The 20,254-nt window shown below is 42.1% G+C and overlaps 1 protein-coding gene across 1 annotated transcript in view; it reads right to left on the bottom strand.

Annotated features, from left to right (window-relative positions):
- LOC122793275 (sulfate anion transporter 1-like) overlaps positions 1 to 17,706 on the bottom strand; it is a 135,615-nt gene extending 117,909 nt beyond the window's left edge. Inside the window, exon 1 of the mRNA XM_044061139.1 lies at positions 17,005 to 17,706. Coding sequence (XP_043917074.1) covers positions 17,005 to 17,706 — 702 coding nt within the window. The remainder of the gene's footprint in view (positions 1 to 17,004) is intronic.
- Positions 17,707 to 20,254: the final 2,548 nt, after the last annotated feature.

Raw genomic sequence — 20,254 nt, 5'->3', positions numbered from 1 at the left:
GGGGGCTGTACGGGCGAAGGGTATGGGAAGGTGTCTGGCATCAGACAGCATGCTGAAGTATGCCCATGGGGATTGTAAGGAGTGTGGATGTGAATATCTGCAGCATGCAACACACACACACAAACACATAGGGTGCCAGTACTGACATGCATGGGTGCATGTCTGCACAGGTGTGTGGTGTTCGACTGCGCCAGACGTCTGTCCAAGGCTAGGCAATGGGTGTACATTGGCATCAAGCCACATGACGATGGTCTGCATTGTGGCTCAGGGATGTAGTGTCTGCATTTGCCCACACAGGTGGGTATTGTATCCCCCATCCGGTCACCTGGGTGACTACTGTGTGTGGGCAATGCTGTGCATCGCTTGTCATGTCTGTGTTCCTTTGTCAATGACATGGATGGCAACTGGGATGTGCACACCTCCCACATGCATGTACAGTGACATGTGGAACTGTACCTGGGCTGTCTGGCCCATGTTGTGAACACAGATTATCATCAGATGTGCCAGTCCTGCCCATCTGTGGTGGGAGCTGGTAATGGCCAGCAGCTTTACCCTGTACCTGTATGGGGTGCATGCTATCAGCATTCCTTGGTGTCAGGGGCATCTGTCCATATGGGCATGTTGTCAGGCACGGTATGTCCGTTGTGGGTCACATGTGATGGCACCACAGGTGGTGCAGGTGTCCATTGGGGAACATGGGGGAGGTGCACTGTCTGCATGTATGTGCATATTAGACAGATGGACTGGGTGTCATGCTCTCTGTGGCCCACTGCTGTCACTCCATAGTTACTATCAGTGGCCAATATGCAGTGTACTACCCACATATTGGCTGTTACATAGGCATGTGTGTGTGTGTATGACACATGGGGTGAGAGTGTGCTCTGGGTAATACTGGGGTTGCTAACCGTGATTGCCTGGCCTTGATGCCACATGCCTGGGTATGGCTCTGCACCCTGGTCTCTCAGCCATATCACATGTGTTATCCCTGTACAGTGGACATTGTGATATATAGTATGGCCACCATATAAGAAATATGCAAAACCCACTCCACATTGGCCACAGGTGTCACGCAGTCACAACCACCTCTACACAGGATATTGGTTACAAACACACACTCACACACACACCCACACACACACGCACACGTGTCATGTTTGGGAGTAGAATCCCTACCTAACTAGTGTATCACACTGCAGCACTACGCAGCTATAGTACATGCCAGGGATATTGCTGGAGTAGTCCTTGACCAAAAGTGTATTTCACAATGACTGACATCAGCAGGATTGCCAAAGTAGGGCATTTGAAATGACTGAGAGAGACTAGCCTAAAATGCATTGCTCCCTACACAGACAGTGACACACACACACTACATATGGAACTATCATCTGTGGAGATGGATCCCAACCACGCTTCTAATTCATAACACACCATTATGCAGTTACAGGACGTGCTACAGTGATTACTGGTCTACAACCTACCCAGAGGTGTATTTCTAGGTGCGTGACATGGGCAGCCTTGCCAAAGGTGGGTATGTGAAATGTGAGGGGTGTGAGTATCCTAACAGCATTGCTCTCTACACAGTCAGACATGCATGCATACACACACAGTTGGCAGGTTGGGGGCTAGAACTCCCAATTAACTCCTTAATTACACGACGGCCATACAATGTTACAGGACATGCTACGGAGGTTACTGGGCTATGATCATCCCAGAGGTGTATTTCAAGGTGCGTGACATCAGCAGCCTTGCCAAAGGTGGGTATTTGACTTGTAAGGGGTGTGAGTAGCCTAAAAAGCATTGCACTCTACACAGTCAGTGACAAACAGACACACACACACAGACTCATACAAGCACAGTTGCCACGTCTGGGGTTTGACCTCCTACCTAATTACATTATCACACTACAGCAGTACACAGTTACAGCATGTGCTACAGAGATTACTGGGCTATAGCTTAATGTAAGGGGTGTGAGTACCCTAAATGCATTGCTCTCTACACAGTCAGACATGCAAGCATACACACAGTTGGCAGGTCAGAGACTAGAATTCCCAACTAACTCCTTAATTACACTATGGCCATATGATGTTATGGGACATGCTATGGAGATTACTGGGCTATGATTGTCCCAGATGTGTGTCCCAGATTTCAAGGTGCATGACATCAGCAGTCTTGCCAAAGGTGGGTATTTGACCTGTAAGGAGTGTGAGTAGCCGGAAAAGCATTGCTCTCTATACAGTAAGTGACAGATAGACACACACACACATATGCACAGTTGCCACATCTGGGGTTTGACCTCCTGCTTAACTACATTATCACACTACAGCAGTACGCAGTTACAGCATGCAATACAGAGATTACTGGGCAACAGCTTTCCCAGGGGAGTATTTGTAGGTGGGTGACATCAGCAGCCTTGCCAAAGTTGGGTATGTGAAATGTAAGGGGTGTGAGTACCCTAAAGGCATTGCTGTCTACACAGTCAGACATGCGTGCATCCACACACAGTTAGCACGTCGGGGGCTAGAACTCCCAACTAACTCCTTAATCACACTATGGCCATACGATGTTATGGGATGTGCGACGGAGATTACTTGTCTACGATTGTCCCAGAGGTGTATTTCAAGGTGTGTGACATCAGCAGCCATGCCAAAGGTGGGTATTTAACTTGTAAGGGGTGTAAATAGCCTAAAAAGCATTACTCTCTACACAGTCAGTGACAGACAGACAGGCACACATGCACAGTTGCCACATCTGGGGTTTGATCTCCTACCTAACAACATTATCACACTACAGCAGTACGCAGTTACAGCATGTGCTACAGAGATTACTGGGCTACAGCTTACCCAGGGGAGTATTTCTAGGTGGGTGATATCAGCAGCCTTGCCAATGGTGGGTATGTGAATAGTTAGGGGTGTGAGTAACCTAAAAGGCATTGTTCTCTACACAGTCAGTGAGAGACAGACATACACATGAACAGTGACACACACTCACACACACAGTTGCCATGTCTAAGGTTAGAACTCCTACCTAACTAGTCTATCACACTACAGTAGTACGCAGTTATGGGATGTGCCAAGGAGATTACTGGCCTACAATTCTCCCAAAGGTGTATTTCACATTGGATAACCTCAGCAGGCTTGTCAGGGTACCGCTATGGGGTGGCCGAAGTGTACATGGCCCATACACCATTCATGCAGGGGTAACACGCCACAAGCGGCCACACACTGGGACATATGTCACAAGTGCGTGTACAGGGCAACTAGCTGACTACGTCCTTATACAGCCATGTTGCACAGCTGGCACATGGACCACATAGTCTGTAGTGCTGACAGGTACTGGTCACTAGTAACTGCAGTGTGTGACATCTGCACCTAATGTGTTTGGGGCCCTTTGGCTGTGTGCTAAGTGAGACAGGCGTGGATGGCTCCTTGTCAGGGTCGTCCTCTTCCACACATCTATATCCATCTACCTTTGGCTTATTATGGTGTATTGTCCTTACATACATGTCTGTATAACAATTGCAACCGCTGGATATGTCTGATCCACTGGTGTTTGCATACATGGCCTTCATGTGTTTAAGTGTGTGAGCATGCCCAGTATAACCTTTCAGTATGCTGATGACTGACACTGCCTTCATTTCTCTAAGTGTGTGAGCATGCCCAGTAAAGCAGTCTGTTTTGCATATGTGGAGCATATCCGGTGGTTTGTAGTGCACAGCTGACCTTTGTGCTCTACACCGACAGGTAGCATGCTGTGTCTGCTGGGTATCCACTGATCATTTGGCATTGACTGTTGCAACATGTCTGCATAGCGGGGGGGGGGGGGGACACCTGACTAATTATATGTTTCTACACAGGACTGGGGGAGCGCACCTGACTGTTACTATATTTCTATGTGGGGTGGGGGGGGGCACACCTGACAGTTGTACACATTTGTTAGGACTGTACTGGTATGTCCTGTAGTCCATTTCAGACATTAGTCTTACCTATCATGCTGGCTAAGCCATACTGGTGTTCTACTGTTCTTATCTTTTGATTGCATACACATTAGTTTCTGACTTCCTAGATGTCACAACTGACATCCCACTACCTGGCCTGCTGTAGTCTGTCCGTGTAGGCCTGGGTGGGGGTTACCCATACCCCTCATTCAGAGGCCATAGTACAGCATTTGTTTGTGTTTGTCTACACCTGTCCTGCTGGCTGTGACTGTTGTTGGGTATGTGACCCCACCCCCCTCCTGACTGGCATGTGTGAGTCCCTTATCTTGTGGGTGTCCCAGTATTGAGGGTGGTGCTGCAGGGCTGCCTATGTTGGATGCATGTAGTACACTGCCTACACATGGTTAGGCACAGGTAGTGTAATGTTTGGCATCCCTTTTACTGTATGTGAGAGTCAGAGAGATGTGCTATTCCCTGGGTCCCTCCCATGTAAGTGTATGTGCTATGTGTTGCCTCTTTGCCAGGGCCAGGGCATACTGGGCATGCCTCCTTCTGCCTACTGGGGCAGGCTCAGGTTGTTCCTCCTCCAAGTCACTCTGTGCCTGTGCAGGCCTTGGCATTGGTGGGGGGGCTAAGTGGCCCTGTCCCTTGCTGCTCCTGCTGCAGCTGTTTTGGGTACATGTAGTTGGTGAGTACTGCAAGGCTCCACCGGATGTGTCCGGGCACCGGAACTGTGACTTGAGCATCCCAAACACATGCTCTATTATGATTATTGTTTGTGAGTGTGCCTCATTATGGAGTTCTTGTTTGGGTGTGTGCGTTTCTGATGGGTGTCATCAGCCACAGCTCCAGTACGTATCCAGCATCCCCCATTAGGTGACCGTGTGGGATGTCCCCATTGGCAAATTTCTGGTACAGCTGCGTCAGATGCCAGATGTGGGAATCGTGGTAACTTCCAGTTCAGCCAACACACATGTTCAGTATTATGCCCTGGGCATCGCCCACAACCTGGCAGTTGATGGAGGGGAAGCCCTTGTGGTTGATGTAGACCCTACCCTGCTCACCGGGTGGTGCTTTGATGCATATGTGCATGCAGTCTATTGCACCCACTACCTCAGGGTATTCTGCTATTTGCTGGACGAGACGTATACTGCTGGCCAACGCTTCACAGGTGAGGGGGAAATATACGTGCTCACCGACATGTGCTGCCATGGCATCCAGGAACTGGTAGAGTACCCTGGATGCTGATGCCTGTGAGATCCCCATCATATCCCCAGTTGGCCTTTGGGAGGTGCCTGTAGTTAGTATTCTTAGGCCTACATATACCTTTGTTTCCACTGGGATAGGTTCCCCTCTGTTAGTTCTGTGTGTCAGGCATGGCCGGCACAGCTCAACAATCTGCTGTAGGAGGTCCCTGTCCACCCTATAGTGCTCCAGTATCTCCAACTCATGTATCCCTTGGTAGGTTACCCTGGGTCTGTACACTCTTCTCTGTCTCCTCACTGTGGGTTGGTTGGCAGCATTCCCATCCTCACCACCCTCAGCCTCTTCCACAAGTTGTATGATAGCTAGTGCAGCCCCTAACATTTTGCTGTTGTGAGTGTTAAAAGTTCCCCGCTTGTTTACACCGGTGGTGTAGGGTGTGGGAAAAACTGGAGGGGTAGGTGTTTGCATAGTTTATAGTGGCATTCTGGGCTGGTCTGCTGCCTGTGTAAGTGGCTGGTTCCGATACATTTCACCTGGCAGCGAACTTAGTACCCCTTGATTAACTTCCTACTGCTGCTTTCCCTTCCCATTGCCCTTCTGTTTCATCCCAGGGGCACACCACGCAATCGGTGTACTCCAATGTGCACACTGCTGTTATTTCCTGGGTTCACTTCCTTTATCTTTCTGTAGATCCCATTGCTCGGTGTGCACAGCCACTTACACTTTGTCATACGTGCTGGGCAGGTTTAGACACACCCCCTGGCTTTGCTATGCTAAGCTGGATGCAATCCCGAGCCACAGGGCTCCAATCCGCTGACAGTACACCTGACACTCCCACACATGATGTCACCTACCTCCTAGTCTTGCACTCAGCTATTCATACTTTTACACTGTTAGGACCTGCCTCACATGCTGGGGAGAAACGGGATTCACTATCCTTCCCCTCATTTGCATAGAATTGCCTGCTAATGCATGGTTACATGTGTCACACTGTGCCTCCCCCCTTAGCAACCACTATTCACTGGCCAGGTTACCTTTTGCCTGCCATTGACTTGCATGGCGGAATACTGATTTTAGTTAGACTGCTTTTTTTGGATTTATTTTCTTATTTCCCCATCAATCCCGTTTGTGCGCCGCTGCCCTATGCTTTAACATCCGTGATCGGCGGACATATCATAAAAGTTGTATTTTGTACAGTTAGCATTGTTTGCAATACCAATGGCCTTCTACTTGGCCATTGGCATGCTTCCTCAATGATATGCATCCTTTATTTGGAGCTGTCATAGCTTTGTTTTGGAGTTTGCAGTACCGTACTTGGTTACTAACCGAGTACATTTCTGCATATCATGCTAGTCCTGCACGCCCTGATTCCTGCTTCCTGGATGGCAGATTTACCTCATTTGCATGCTTTTTCACCTGCGAATGGGGTGATTTGCATACAAGGGCTGGGAATGTGCAGCACTAGTGCTATAGCGCTCGTGCACATCAAACGTGCATGTACGTGGATCGCTCGGCCGCCATATTGGCAAAATTTCCTCTTACACTAATCATGCATGCCATGCAAGCTTTTGAGAATCCAGGGTATAATGTAACATGTTTTGCATCTTGAATGATTGCAGGGTTTTGCACCATTCTGGAATTTGTTTTGTTCTGGTATAAGTGTGCTTCTGACAAGAAAATTCTTTAGAGTTGGCAGCTGTATTAATAAAGGTAGTGGAAGTGCTTGAAAAATGTACTTAAAGGATATTTCTGTACACCTTTGGAAAGAAAACAATTGAGATTAAGCTGTTAATTCAATATTCAGTCTGACAGTCAGTGATTTGAACCTGGATATTGGATTTATGAGACACTATAGTACCTAACTTTTCCTTTTGAGCAGCTAACAATGGACACATACATAAAGTACACTGAAAAGCTGCAAATGGTTTCCTTTTGTTCTTCTAGTAAGTCATGATTAGCTCTGAATTCTAACTGCTGACTATTACGGAATATTAAGAGTAACTGTTAAGATTACTGGGGTCCATGTTTTAGCACCTGTTTTTATTCATGACAAGCAAGCAGTTAAGGCCAGAACAATAATAACCATAAACTTAACAGTCAGTAAGACCTTAATGTTCAGTTTTAACAATATAACATAACCTTGTCCAGTTCTGCTGCTCTTCAGAAACACCATTTTCTTCTCTCCCCCTCTCTTGGTCTCATTCTTGCTCTCAGACAGCTAAAGCACAGCCTGTGCAGTGTATTAACTGGAAACAACATCCATACATTCTAACCCTGCATCTTATTCTTTTGGTAGTTTATTCCTTTCTCATTGTCATGAACTGGACATTATTGCTAATTCATATTTTCTTTTAACCAAAACCTCTAGCTTATAAATATTGCTTGTTTAGACAGAGTAACAATTTACAAATTGTAACTACTCATTTTCCTTCTTTGGGTATAACTAGTCTCTCTACAAGTCTCTTGTTTTGAGGCTTATTGTCTAATTACATGTCAGACCAGTCTCTCTGGTTGTCATCCTCTCTGCTAAACAATCACTAACTCTAATGCAAAGCGTCAGACTTTGATTTTTGTAGCATGGCATGACCCTGTCATCTACAGTTCAGGTTCTCTCTCTTTCTCCACACACACACACACACACACACACACACACACACACACACACACACACACACACACACACACACACACACACACACACACACACACAGAGTATCTGTCTCTGAGGCATAGCTCAAGCTGATTTTTTTCAACACTAGAATTTTTCAAGTTTTCTTTTTTCAGCCAATTGGAACTAAATGATGTATATCCCTTTCTAGGCACAAGTGGGTATTTAAGCCCTGTATTTAACAACAGGAAATGAATAACTCCTGATGAGGGGGTCATGCCAGCTTGAAAGCTTGAGTAACTGCAAAACCTATGTTGGGCTAGTAAAAGGTATTACATCACATCAGTGTTCCAGTGTCTTTGTGTTTTCAACTTAAAGTATTTTCACCCAGTCTTAAACAGACATTTCCTTAGAGGTCTTAAAATGTAGTAATGGCAACCACTCCTATGTGGTGATGCTTACCACTGCAGATACTGGAACAAAAAATAAGAATAGAACTAAATTCATTTAGTTTTACTTTCGTTGCTCTGCATTTTTGGCCATACAAACATCTTGATTCTGTCCTAGTTGTAATGCATGACTGTCATGACTAGATTACGCTGCACACTAGTATATGTGTGTAGTGAATGGCAGCATAACATTACTTTCAAGTTACATTGCAGCGTTACATTTTTCCAAGTTAAATTTCCTGGTTCTAATATAGTGGCTTATGACTGGTCTTCAACCTTATCCAGCTTGTCATGTATAGTAGCAGAGAGCTAGAAAGTGTAATTTTTCAATAGGACTAACTTTGAAACTGCACCCAGTAACTCTGTGATTCTAGAGAAAATATTTTGTGTGTGTTGAAAAGCACAGAATAAGTAATTTGTGCATTGAGGAACCCTGTCTCTTAAATGTAACATTATATTTCCTGTTTTAGTCCCTAGTCCCAATTGCTCTCTTTTAACTCCTCATGTGTCACACTATTATAGCTCACCCAATAAAGGACTTGGCACCATGGATATGCACCTTGCCAATTTCTCTGCAGCCGGTTTGGTGGACATGGGTATCCTCAGAGTACCAATTGTTTCATGTTCACTGACAGCTATTCAATCCTTAAAGAAACAGATATTGTATGCAAGAGGTGTATATAAATAATGCCACTGGAGGCAAAGCTCTCGCTTACAAGCACACAGAATAAAAACCAGGTTGTCAAAAGCTCACATGCTACACCCAACACACAAAGTTTGTATCTCCCATATAGACTAATTTATGCTGAGGTACTTAAATGTAATCTTTCTAAACCTCAAAGGCCACACATGTACTCCACCTACAAAAATAGTCCTCAGCAACTCAGCAACTCAGCAAACCAAAAAACAGTCAACACTTTGCCCACATAAACCCTCACTTCTTTCTATTTTACCTACATTCTCAAACTCCAACCTTTTGAAAAACCATATTCCTTACATTCCAGAGAAGATAATAGGACAACCTAACTCTGTTTCTTCATAGAAAATACTTCTTTCCTATGTATCCCCTTTCGGCCTTCAGACTCCACCAACACTAAATATCCTCCACCAACACTAAATATCCTCCACCAACACTAAATATCCTCCACCAGCACTAAATACCCTATAGCCTTCTATTTCCTTCTTGATCCCTACTTCCCCGCTAGCTGTCAGCGATAACATACCACTCAGCTTATCCTCTATTCTTCCCTTGCGCCTTTCCTCCTAGCATGACTCTGAAATAGCTCCCAACATAACTCCGACTCTGTCCCAGCTACCTAGTCATACTTCTTCCCTACGTTCTCCGCACATCGCACCACACCTACTTAATGACACCCTTCACCTTAACTCCAAGTACGGACTGATAAACCAAAACAAAATTAGGTGGAAAAACAAGTATCAGTAATTCCCCAATATACTAAAATCCTTGTAGTAGGAGACCTTCACCCTAATCCTGGCCCCAGCTATCACAATGAACATCAAGACACTTCTCTTCCACACACTGCTCTAACCCTACAACTGTCAACCCCCAACCACATTAATCTAACGTTTTGCTGCCATAAATGTAAGAAGCATAAGAAATAAAACTGCTGAACTACATGCCTGGATTACTCGACATAAGCCTGATATTCTCACTGCAATATCATCTGTCATGAATGTATAAAGAGGAAAGGTGGTGGTATTGCTTAAATATTTCCCAGCAACTACCACATTTCCTTTACAACAAATCAATGCAAAATTTCAATTCATCAGAGCTTCTAATTACTTATTTCTTATTACTTTCCTGAAATTAAACAATTGTAAACAAATATGTATTACTGTTCTTTACATCCCAACTGGTGACAATGCAACTATACTGGAAGCTATCCTACATTAGATATCCATAACAATTCCAAAAAGAAATAATACTACTAGGTGATGTGAATGTCAATTGGTTGGACATAATCTCTAACTGCCCTCCATCTAGTGTGAACTCATTTAGTTTAACACACCTAATTAATAGCCCCATGAATTATAGCAAGACATCAAATTCCCTGTTAGACAGACCCTAGCAATTACGCCATCGCAGGTATAATGTCAGACTGTCTTAATGATCATCTCCCAAACTATACAACCAGACATCTCACACATCCACTTAAACAGAATGTTTATAAAACAACTTTCAATGTTTTCCAAGGTTAACAAATAAATGTTCACTGCTACCCTATCATCTATTAACTGGAACTTCCTAAAAATCTTCCCCTTAGATGATGACGTAAATGAATTCAATAAAATTTTCCTGAAAATCCTAAATAGCCTTGCACCTCCTAGAAGGAAGAGACTAAAAATAAATAACGCAGTTTGGCTATCCAAAACAGTAGAATGCTAATGCAGGACAGAGAAACAGCATGGAAAGAATGTCAAAAATATAAAACACCACAATATCTAGAAAACATCAGAATGCTTTGTGATCTTATTAAAAAAAAAAAAAAATTAATGAGGACAAAAACTGTACTATAATTACTTTCAGAATAATAGCAAACACAACCCTAAAAAATTCTGGACAGCCATTAAAGAAATCCTGTATCCCAGCCATAAATTCAACCCTAACCCCTCTCCCAATAACTCATCATTCAAAACCACAATACAAATCAACTCTTATTTCATAGATAGTATTGCCTGTTTAAGCAAAGATTCCCTAACATCTAATCCTAACCTGCCCAGCAGCCACATATCACCACATCTGCTTTCACCATCAAACCTGTACCCACATCCTATATAAAACTACTCATAAGCAAACTCAAACCATGCTTTACTTCAACTGATAACCTTCCAAGCAAATACTTTAAAATAACAGCTGATAACATTGCCTAGCCTGTCTCAATCTTTACAAATAGGTCAATCCAGGAATCATACATTCCCTCTCTCTGGAAAAAGTCACACATTATCCCTCTGCACAAAGGAGGAAATTCAACATACATTACTAACTTCAGACCTATAGCAATATTTTGCCCTTCTTCAAAATACTTGAAAAATGCATTCAGAAACAATTGCTAAACTATCTTCTGTTGTAGGAACTCCTATCCCCACACAACATGACTTCTGTCCTTCTCATAGTACAAACACTGCACCTCTAACCTATACAGACACTGTCAATAAAGCTAGAGTTAACGGAAAGATAGTCTCACCCTTGTTTCTAGAGTTGTTTAAAGCCTTCAACACCGTTTGCCACAGCACACTTCTACTTCAAATGTCCTCAGTAGGTGTCTCACAGCCCACCCTTCTGTGGTTCAAAAGCTATGTATTGTAGAGTAGTAAGTCTGCTGTACCTTTAAGAAGCATTTCCAAGATCTGTGTGTGCATATAAATACCAAGCACATGTTAGCTTCGGTGCCATTTTGAAGGTGCAGCCAGAATGTTAACATCCACGTGTATGATAACTAATCTGTTTATAAGTTAAAGTTACTTAACCTCATTTATTATGTGTTTGCATACAATAAAGCTGCTTGAACAAGAACCCACGATGGTCATCTGTTTTATCCTGACCTGACTTGTGACACTTATCCATTAGGTAGAAATCAGTAAAATAGCACTCTACCCTCTCTCCATATCTCACAATCATCACTGGTGTACCAGAAGGCTCTCTCTTTGGTCCCGTCTTCTTTAACATTCTCATTGACACCATCCACACATCCACATAACAGGCCTCCCTAATACAGTATGCAGATGACTTCACACTCATTTGCACATCTGAACGTGGCACACCTCCAAAAAATTACTCAGGAAGCTTTAATAGCAATTGAAACATGGCTTTATAACTCATGACTCATGCTTAACCCTAAAAAAAAAAAAACTACTACTTTTTTTTTCTCAAATCCCTCTCCCATGAAAAAATAAAACTTAAAGTCCTCTCTCTTGATAATACAACCACTGAAGTCACTTCTCATAGCAAACTATTAGTGATGATAGTGGATGATAATCTTAAATTTGACCTGCATATACAAAATTGCATAAGAAAAAGTCATCAGCAACCAAGGATGGTTTACAAAGCTAAAAAACTTTTTCGGAGACGCAACTAAAGCAACATTTGCTACTACTTATCTCCTCCCAACACTTCTTTATGGTACTACCATCCTTACTAATCGTCAGGTATCTCAAAAATTAAAACTTGAATGATGTTATAGCAAAGTTGCTAAATTTTCAGCAAATACCTCTTTCAGAGCCCACCACTGTATAACACTAAAACGTCTAAATTGGTTAGAACTCTCCCATCAACTAACATATACACAACTTCTTACCACATATAGCATTATACAGAGTCCATCTGCTTGTCCAGCACTAAATAACATGCTACACAACTGTATGCTTAGTCACTACGATCCAACGACCAAAAACTCCTGTCTGTCCACAAATCTGCTGGGCATTGTCTGTACTTGTACCATGTTGCTAAGACTTGGAATTCCTTATCTCTATTCATTAGGTCAATACCCTCCCTGCCATCCTTCATAACCATTCTGAAAGACTTTCTTGCCCAACACCAGGATAAACTATATCCCAAAATAAGAACAAATACCTATCCATACCTTACATCTCATTACTCTCTCTTCTTCACTCACTTCCTTACTTCCATCAATTTCTCTGCCTTGGCTTTATCTCTAAAGGTACCACAAGCTTGCTTTTTTATCACTTCATTGTGCAAAAACTTACCTTTAATTTTTCTATAAACCGTCTTTCTATAAACTGGCTAAAATTGTTCTAACTATTAAATCATTAGCATGTAACATGTATCTATTCTTAAACAATGTTTTCATATTATGTCTAATTTGGTAGAATTATTTAAACTGCATGTATATTTTGTATTATTTTTAAAGACTGCAAAATTATTGTTCTTAAAATGTTTCGCAATAAATACTTTGGAGCTTTTTTCCCCAGGTCTCTATTGAAAAAGGGCTCCTACCCAGTCAGCTTTCCCAGTAATCAAATGTCAATAAATTATAAATAAATAAATGATACCACTACATAAAAAAAGATGACTGACTTCAATAATTGGCTTATTTTCTGGCATCACTCCAAGGGGATCTAATATTTGTCAGCATGGGAGGATATGGTTAACAAACCATGTTGCTTTTCCAAGGATTGTCTGCAATTATCCCTTCTAGGTTTTCGAATATTGGCGTAAACATCAACCCCCCCCCCCCATACAGCCATTTTACCAATGCCAAATTAACAAACTTTTCAACATAGCAAAATGAAGCCATGGGAATCTAAAGGTGTTACTGCTCAGTACCAGGAGTTTAAACATGAAGCTCTACTCCATCCAAGCTTGGGGAATGCAGACATCTGTGCAGTTACCGAGACATGGTTTAATTTAATGGAGAGTACCCCAGCGGTGCAAGGCTTCAGTGTGTTCCACACATTTGGATCAGCACCTGCACAGACAGGAACTAAAGATGGTTGTCTCTCAATCTACATCAGCAACAAGCATACCTCTAGGTTGGTTGAACAGGACAACTTGCTAGAGTTTCTCCACAGATTACCATAAGCAAAGTCCCATACCATATCCTAGTAAGCTACATGTCATTCTTTATGTTCCAGGAAACTCACAGAGCATACTTACAACTACTGTACACACTCACTATTCAAACAAATATCATACTCATGGGTGACTTTAATTACCCCTGTATAGACTGGGACTCTTACATAGCCCCAAAACTGCAGCCACAGGGATTTCTGGACTTTGCAAACACAAACACTATAGATCAGATAATGCATATGCCCACTACAGAACCCACTAGAGGTACAAACATATCTGACCTGATACTCACAAATATGGGAGAACACTTCACCCCACTAAGTGTCATGTCATCTCTGGTATGGTCAAATCTTAAAGTAGTCTTCTTTGAAATAAAAATCAATTCTGCAACCCCAGTAAACCCTGTAATAGGAAGTATTCCAAGGCAAGCTACTTTTTATTAAGTGGTAACCTGTCAAAATTTCAAGCCCCTCTAAACCCAGAAAACACAACAGCCTATGCGGAATTGTTCACAGAAACTCTGTACAGCTATGTCAGTGGTAAGAACAGAGGCTGCTATACCTACCAGAAGTAAGCCTAAATAATCTCTAAAAAAAACCACTGTGGTAGAATCCAAACCTAATCAGGTTGTATGACAAAAAAAGTCATAGCTAAAATTAGGACTGATTAACAATGACACAGGAAACCTTCAGACACTGAACCTTACCCAGTTTGGTTTCATCAAAGACAAGTCATGCTTACTAAACATGGTAGACTTCTTTGAAAAGGTCACCAAGGCAATAGATGAAGGCAAAATGGTGCATGCTGCCTATCTTGACCTGACTAAGCCATTTTACACTATACCCAACCCGGGCATTGTAAACAAACTCACGGAATAAGGCATGAACCTAAATGTAACCAGCTATCTCATGGATAGGATCCAGAAAGTTAGAGTCAGAGAGGCTACCATTACAAAGAGGCCAGTAGTCACTAGCAGAATCCCCTCAGGTCTCTGTGCTACATTTGGTCCTCTTTGGCATCTACTTCTCAGAAGTCAAGACCAATATCAAGGACCTCTGGCTGACCAGGTCTGCAGATGATTGCAAACCAGGAGCAGTCATAGAATCCCCCAAGATACTAATATCTTACTGGAAGGTCTAGCGCAAACAAATGACTGGTGCAAAAACCATAGCTTACAATTTAATGCCAAGAAATGAATAACGGCATGTTTTGGGAAGTCAGCCACTCTGGGAAACTACCTCATTGATAAAACACCCCTAAGATTAGACCCAGTAGTCTGGGACGTGGGAACACATGTATATAATAACCTGGCCTTTGACCAGCATGTGCCTAAGGTAGTAAGAAAGTCATTCTATGTCACTCAACTTATAAGTAAGGGTATGACATCTAGGTTCATGGAGGTCACCCTGCCATTCTATCTGGCCCTGATCAAACCCATAATTGAGTATAACACCCCCGTTGGTATGTACCAGACCAATCACATACAGCAAGTGGAACATCTACAGAAGTTCCTCACAAAAAGAATACAGGATGTAAACACAATGCCCTATACAAATTGCCTCAAACCCTATGTCAATAATGTGTTTCCTACAGACTGCTGAGAGGTGATTTATGCCTGGCATACAGACCTTTTATATAGCCACAGAACAAACAGCATCATATCTGCAAGATCTAAGGACCAAAACTTTGCTTACAACATAAATAGGATATGCTGGAGGGAGAGGTGTGTGTGTGTGTGTGTGTGTGTGTGTGTGTGTGTGTGTGTGTGTGTGTGTGTGTGTGTGTGTGTGTGTGTGTGTGTGTGTGTGTGTGTGTAGACAATTCCCAATTCTCTGGAACATACTTCCCATCCATGTACAGCACAGCCCATCCCTAATCCTGTTCAAGTGTAATCTGGATCAGTGGAAGAGAAATTGAAAATATACCCCAGGTCTGGTAGCTATGTCTCTGGTGGACAGAGGCAATATTTAAATAATACCCTAGATAACTTACACCCTTTAAAATAATCTCTAAGGCACAATAACTGATAGGATACGTTTGGGTTGCATGGCTAGGCTAATAAAGGCTCTAGTGTTCATTGAATCTATGATCAGAGTGCATACTTCAGTCTCATCTTTCCAGAATTTTGCAGAATGTCCAGATTTTTCCTCATATTTTTGCCCTGTTCCTCACAAAATGTGAGGATTTGTGTCAAATTATTATGGACAATTAAGACAATTGAGGTTCTGACTCCATACCCTTTGAAAAATGCGTAACCCCTTTCCTGGTGAGCAATGTGCACCTTTCTCAGAGTCTATGTGCTTAAACACATGTGTGATGAAGGCCACTGTGAAAACAGCAGTTCAGAACCACATGTACTTCTGTGGTGTCCACTGTGCATGCTATAAAGCAATTCTCCAGTGGATGCTTGCATTGCATTGGACTTGAGTTTTTTGTCTCCCTAGAATGAACAAGCCAGCATTAGCCACTCACTCCACCCTCCCTCTATCAGTTCATCTAACTAAGTGAAGCCTGGGTCATGTAGCATGTACTAATCAGGGCTCTGTCCTTTTATGAGACAGAGCTGGTCCTGAATTGTCCATATGAAACTACTGTTGGATGCTAGCTGTTGTAACATAATTTAAGAGATCATCAGTTAAGTTTACCATTGAGCTGAAATGTATCCTCGCTACAAGTTTCTGCTAGACAGAGGCATGTAAACTTCTTCCTTGCTTGTGGTTATTGTATCATTTTACTGAATACTTTTGGACTCACATTACTAAATGAGCTTCATAACTTGAATATCAGGTGTTGGAATACTTTGCTTATGCAAATTTGATTTTAATCTGACAGTGACTTTAATTTACAAGTACTGAAACATTACTTTGATACAACTACGATATGATAAACTGTGTTATATCCTTCTGGGCTAAGTGACATAATTTTGCCAGTGATTTGATAAACATTCCAAGGAATATAACAAGGTGCTTGTGTGCTTTGAAAAAATGTAAAAGGTTTGAGGCAGCAAAGCAAACACAAAAAATTGAAGAGAATGATACATTCAAAAAGAATGCAACACTTGTGTATGACAGCAACTGACAGGTGTACTGCCCCAACAAACTAAAGCAAAATATTTCATTCCAACTGCAGTTTATGCCCTAAAAATATGATGCTATTCATATCTGAAATCAACTGCATGCTTTATTTTTGTCACACTTGTCATTAATTCCGACTAGCGTCTGAAATTCTAAAGAAAAAATGATTAGTGTAGTCATACCTGGTAAACTCCAGCAAGACACGTCACAGCTGCAGCAACACCAACAGCGAAATGTTCTTTCTCATATTCTTGATCCATTGAGTGTTCTGTAATGTTAAAATTAGCTGGACTGATGTCAGTCACATTCTGTTTATTAAAATATTCACTCTGATCAAAACCAGCTAGCTGCACTTCTCTGTCCACCACTTGTCCTATCAGTAGGCTCATTAAACTGAAAATGCCTACTGAAACATGCCGTGAAGTTCCCATAAAGAAGTAAATAATATTGGCAAAGAAAGATGTATACAGACTGTATATTGGCTTAAGTCCTGCAAGCAAGGAATACGCTATGGCTTGGGGTACTAGGATTATTCCAATAATCAGACCTGACATGACATCCCCCCAGATATATTCTTTGAATCTGTACTTTGGTAGCCACTGCAGTACTGGGAGAAAGTCTACAAATTGTTTTTTCAGTCTGCCTTTTGAACAGGAACACCTTCTTTTGATTTTGTCTTTAAGAACTGTTTTTGCATCTTTCTTAACATGAGCCTTTTGTTCGAGGTGTATTTGGAGGGAGAGATTCTTTTCCATTTGTAGCCTGTTGTTTCCTTCTTTTTGTGGTAACAGCTGTAGAGATTTCTGTAGCCCTAGAATGGAATAAAAACAGAAATAATCTAAGTCCATACAATGCCTAACACATGCATTCATTTTGTTCTTCATCAACATATCAAGTACAGCAGACATGCTGCTTTTCTTCATTTACATTCCATGACCCTATGTTTTAAGGACAGATGCGCCATCTGGTGGTACAGCAAGAGACTGCTTCACTTGTATCCCAGCTTTACCTTAAATTCCTAGTCAGGAAAACAAAAACAACATTGTGAAATAAATCATCTTCTGAACAGCAGCAAGGTATACCAGGTTCCAAGTGTAATGTTTATGATCAAAAAAGGACTGAGAAAGAAAAAATAACAGGATGTAGATTTTGGCTTGATAAGAAAAAGGGTGTCTGTACATGTGACGGGGGAAGCTGAACAGTACAATAAATGGGGAAAGTGATATTACAAGGGATGGGAGGATGTAATGCAAAAGAAGAAGAAAATGAAAGTTGCATTTTATTGCATGGTAATGGGACTGGAAGGACATACCATGCTGAATGGTAGATTTAGATCTTCCCAAGGTTTGTAAAACTGACCAGTGTCAGATACATGAGGTGGTCTGAAAATATACTTGTTTGCCTAGGGATATTATTTTTCTAACTGGCAGTTACTGGGGCTCATTTTTAAGATTAAAGGCATATTCATAACAACAGTGATGTTTTTCATTATGTTTATGCCTTGATGTCTTGCATACTCTTAAAATCTAACGATACTAAAAATGTGAAAAATCGCAAGTCTTTTCTGGAAGGCGATTTAATGCAACAGCTATGAGATCATCACCAGGAGAAGTTGTACAGTTTCACTGCAGTATTTCATGACGTGACATCTGTCCCATATAAGGCATGTTATTAAACTGAAACAAAATTATGAATTATTAGACTTTTGTGTATTATAAGCACCAAATTATGTTTCACCAATCAGACTTAGAATAAAGCTGGAATCTATCCCATGGTAATCTGTGCCTGTCATCTCATTATAAGGTACACATCATGAAGTGTGTAAGGATTAAGGTGTAATACCTGGCCTATAACCTGTAGCTCCATATCTGCTTTAAAGAGTTCACCTACCAGTTCTGTATCTTTGGGTATTGTGGAAATATATATAGAGAGATATCCTCCTAGCAACTGTTCTTAAGAGCAAGACCCAGGTTTCTGTTCGTGTTATTCCTCCTTAAAAGTATGGTGCTTATGATAATTAGTTTTGTGAAGGAGGGGCGTCTGGCACCAGTGGTCATCATCAGGACTGAATCAGACCATATAAGGTCACTTTCTTTCAGCCTCCTAAGTAAAGGTCATTTGCTGGGATGGTTGATGCAGGGATGGATCTGCTTTATCCTCAGTAAGGCATCAGTCCTTTCATTATTATCCTCAGTGCTGATAGACAGGTCAGTGCACTGTGGCAGCAGATTGTGTGGGCTGTCAGTATATGTTTCAGCACCCAGTGCCTACTGCTTTTGAAGCACCATCTTCAGGCCCATTATTGACATCACCTAACAGAGCAGGTGCTTAGGAAGGTGCTGCTGAACTGCACACACAATGCAGGGGTAATACCACTACTTTCAGGTCCTGCACACGTTTTGTCATTTTACCTCTGCCACTTCTTTAAAATAGAACAGGTTTTCAGTAAAGTCTCTTGAAATTAGAGATGTTTCATTGTTGAGGGTCTTTGCAGAGTATTCTTAAAATGAGGTCTCTATCTTATTGACATTCATTGTCCTCTGGCCAGTTTTTCAGGATGTCAAAGGCGGCAGGCCTCCTACATAAAGGCAACACTGCCACCATTCTCTTGCCTCACTCCCTCCTTGAAGGTAGTGCTGACTTCATCCTGCTGCTCCGCCTCTTGCAGGAAGGCAGTGCAGGCTTCCTTCTGCTGCTCCGCCCTTGAGTGCTGGCTTCATTCTGTTGCTTAACCCCTTGTAGAAAGGCTGCACTGCTCTCATTCAGATTCTCTTTCAGAATCATTTGATTTACTTATGTAAGCACAATATTACTCCAAGAAGTAGTCAGTTCTCACTTGTTCCTCTTTATGTTGGCGAATTATTAGGGAAGTTGCATCTAGCACAAAAACATGAAAAATAGCAAGCGTCCTGAGATTTTAGAAGAAAAAGTATTTCATATGCTTCCCCAATAGTTGCATACAACAATTATTTTGTATATAAATTTCCTTAATATCCTAGGTTCATAGGTTCATAGGTTTATACTAGGCTATCTACCCTAAGGCATTTATAAGCCTAGCCCAAAGTTTTGTGGCTTACGCCACCCCTTATGTTAAAAAATACTGTGCCCATTAGTTTGTTGTGCCTCTGTCCAGCAGTGACACAGAGATGATTCCCGGGGTAAACCTACGATCTCCCATCCACCGGTCAAGACTTCTCTTGAACAGAGCCAGCGAGGTGCTCTGCCTCACATGGACCGGGATTTTATTCCACAGCATAGGGAGTCTCTGGGTGACAAATCTATCCCTCCAGTATGTCCTATTTATATCCATGCTAAGGTTTAAGTCGCTTGCTCTAGTGGATCTGGTAGATTTGGATTTTTTGAGGTGGAGCATGTCCATTAATTCTGGGTTGGACATGGCCTTGTATGTCAGGCACAGGTCACCTCTGAGCA

The sequence above is a fragment of the Protopterus annectens genome, chromosome 2.part0, assembly GCF_019279795.1.
Source record: "Protopterus annectens isolate FY-2018-M chromosome 2.part0, PAN1.0, whole genome shotgun sequence".
In the NCBI taxonomy this organism is placed as follows: domain Eukaryota; kingdom Metazoa; phylum Chordata; order Ceratodontiformes; family Protopteridae; genus Protopterus; species Protopterus annectens.
Note: the sequence above shows the minus strand (reverse complement) of the source record. Positions and strands in the feature narration are given on the sequence as shown.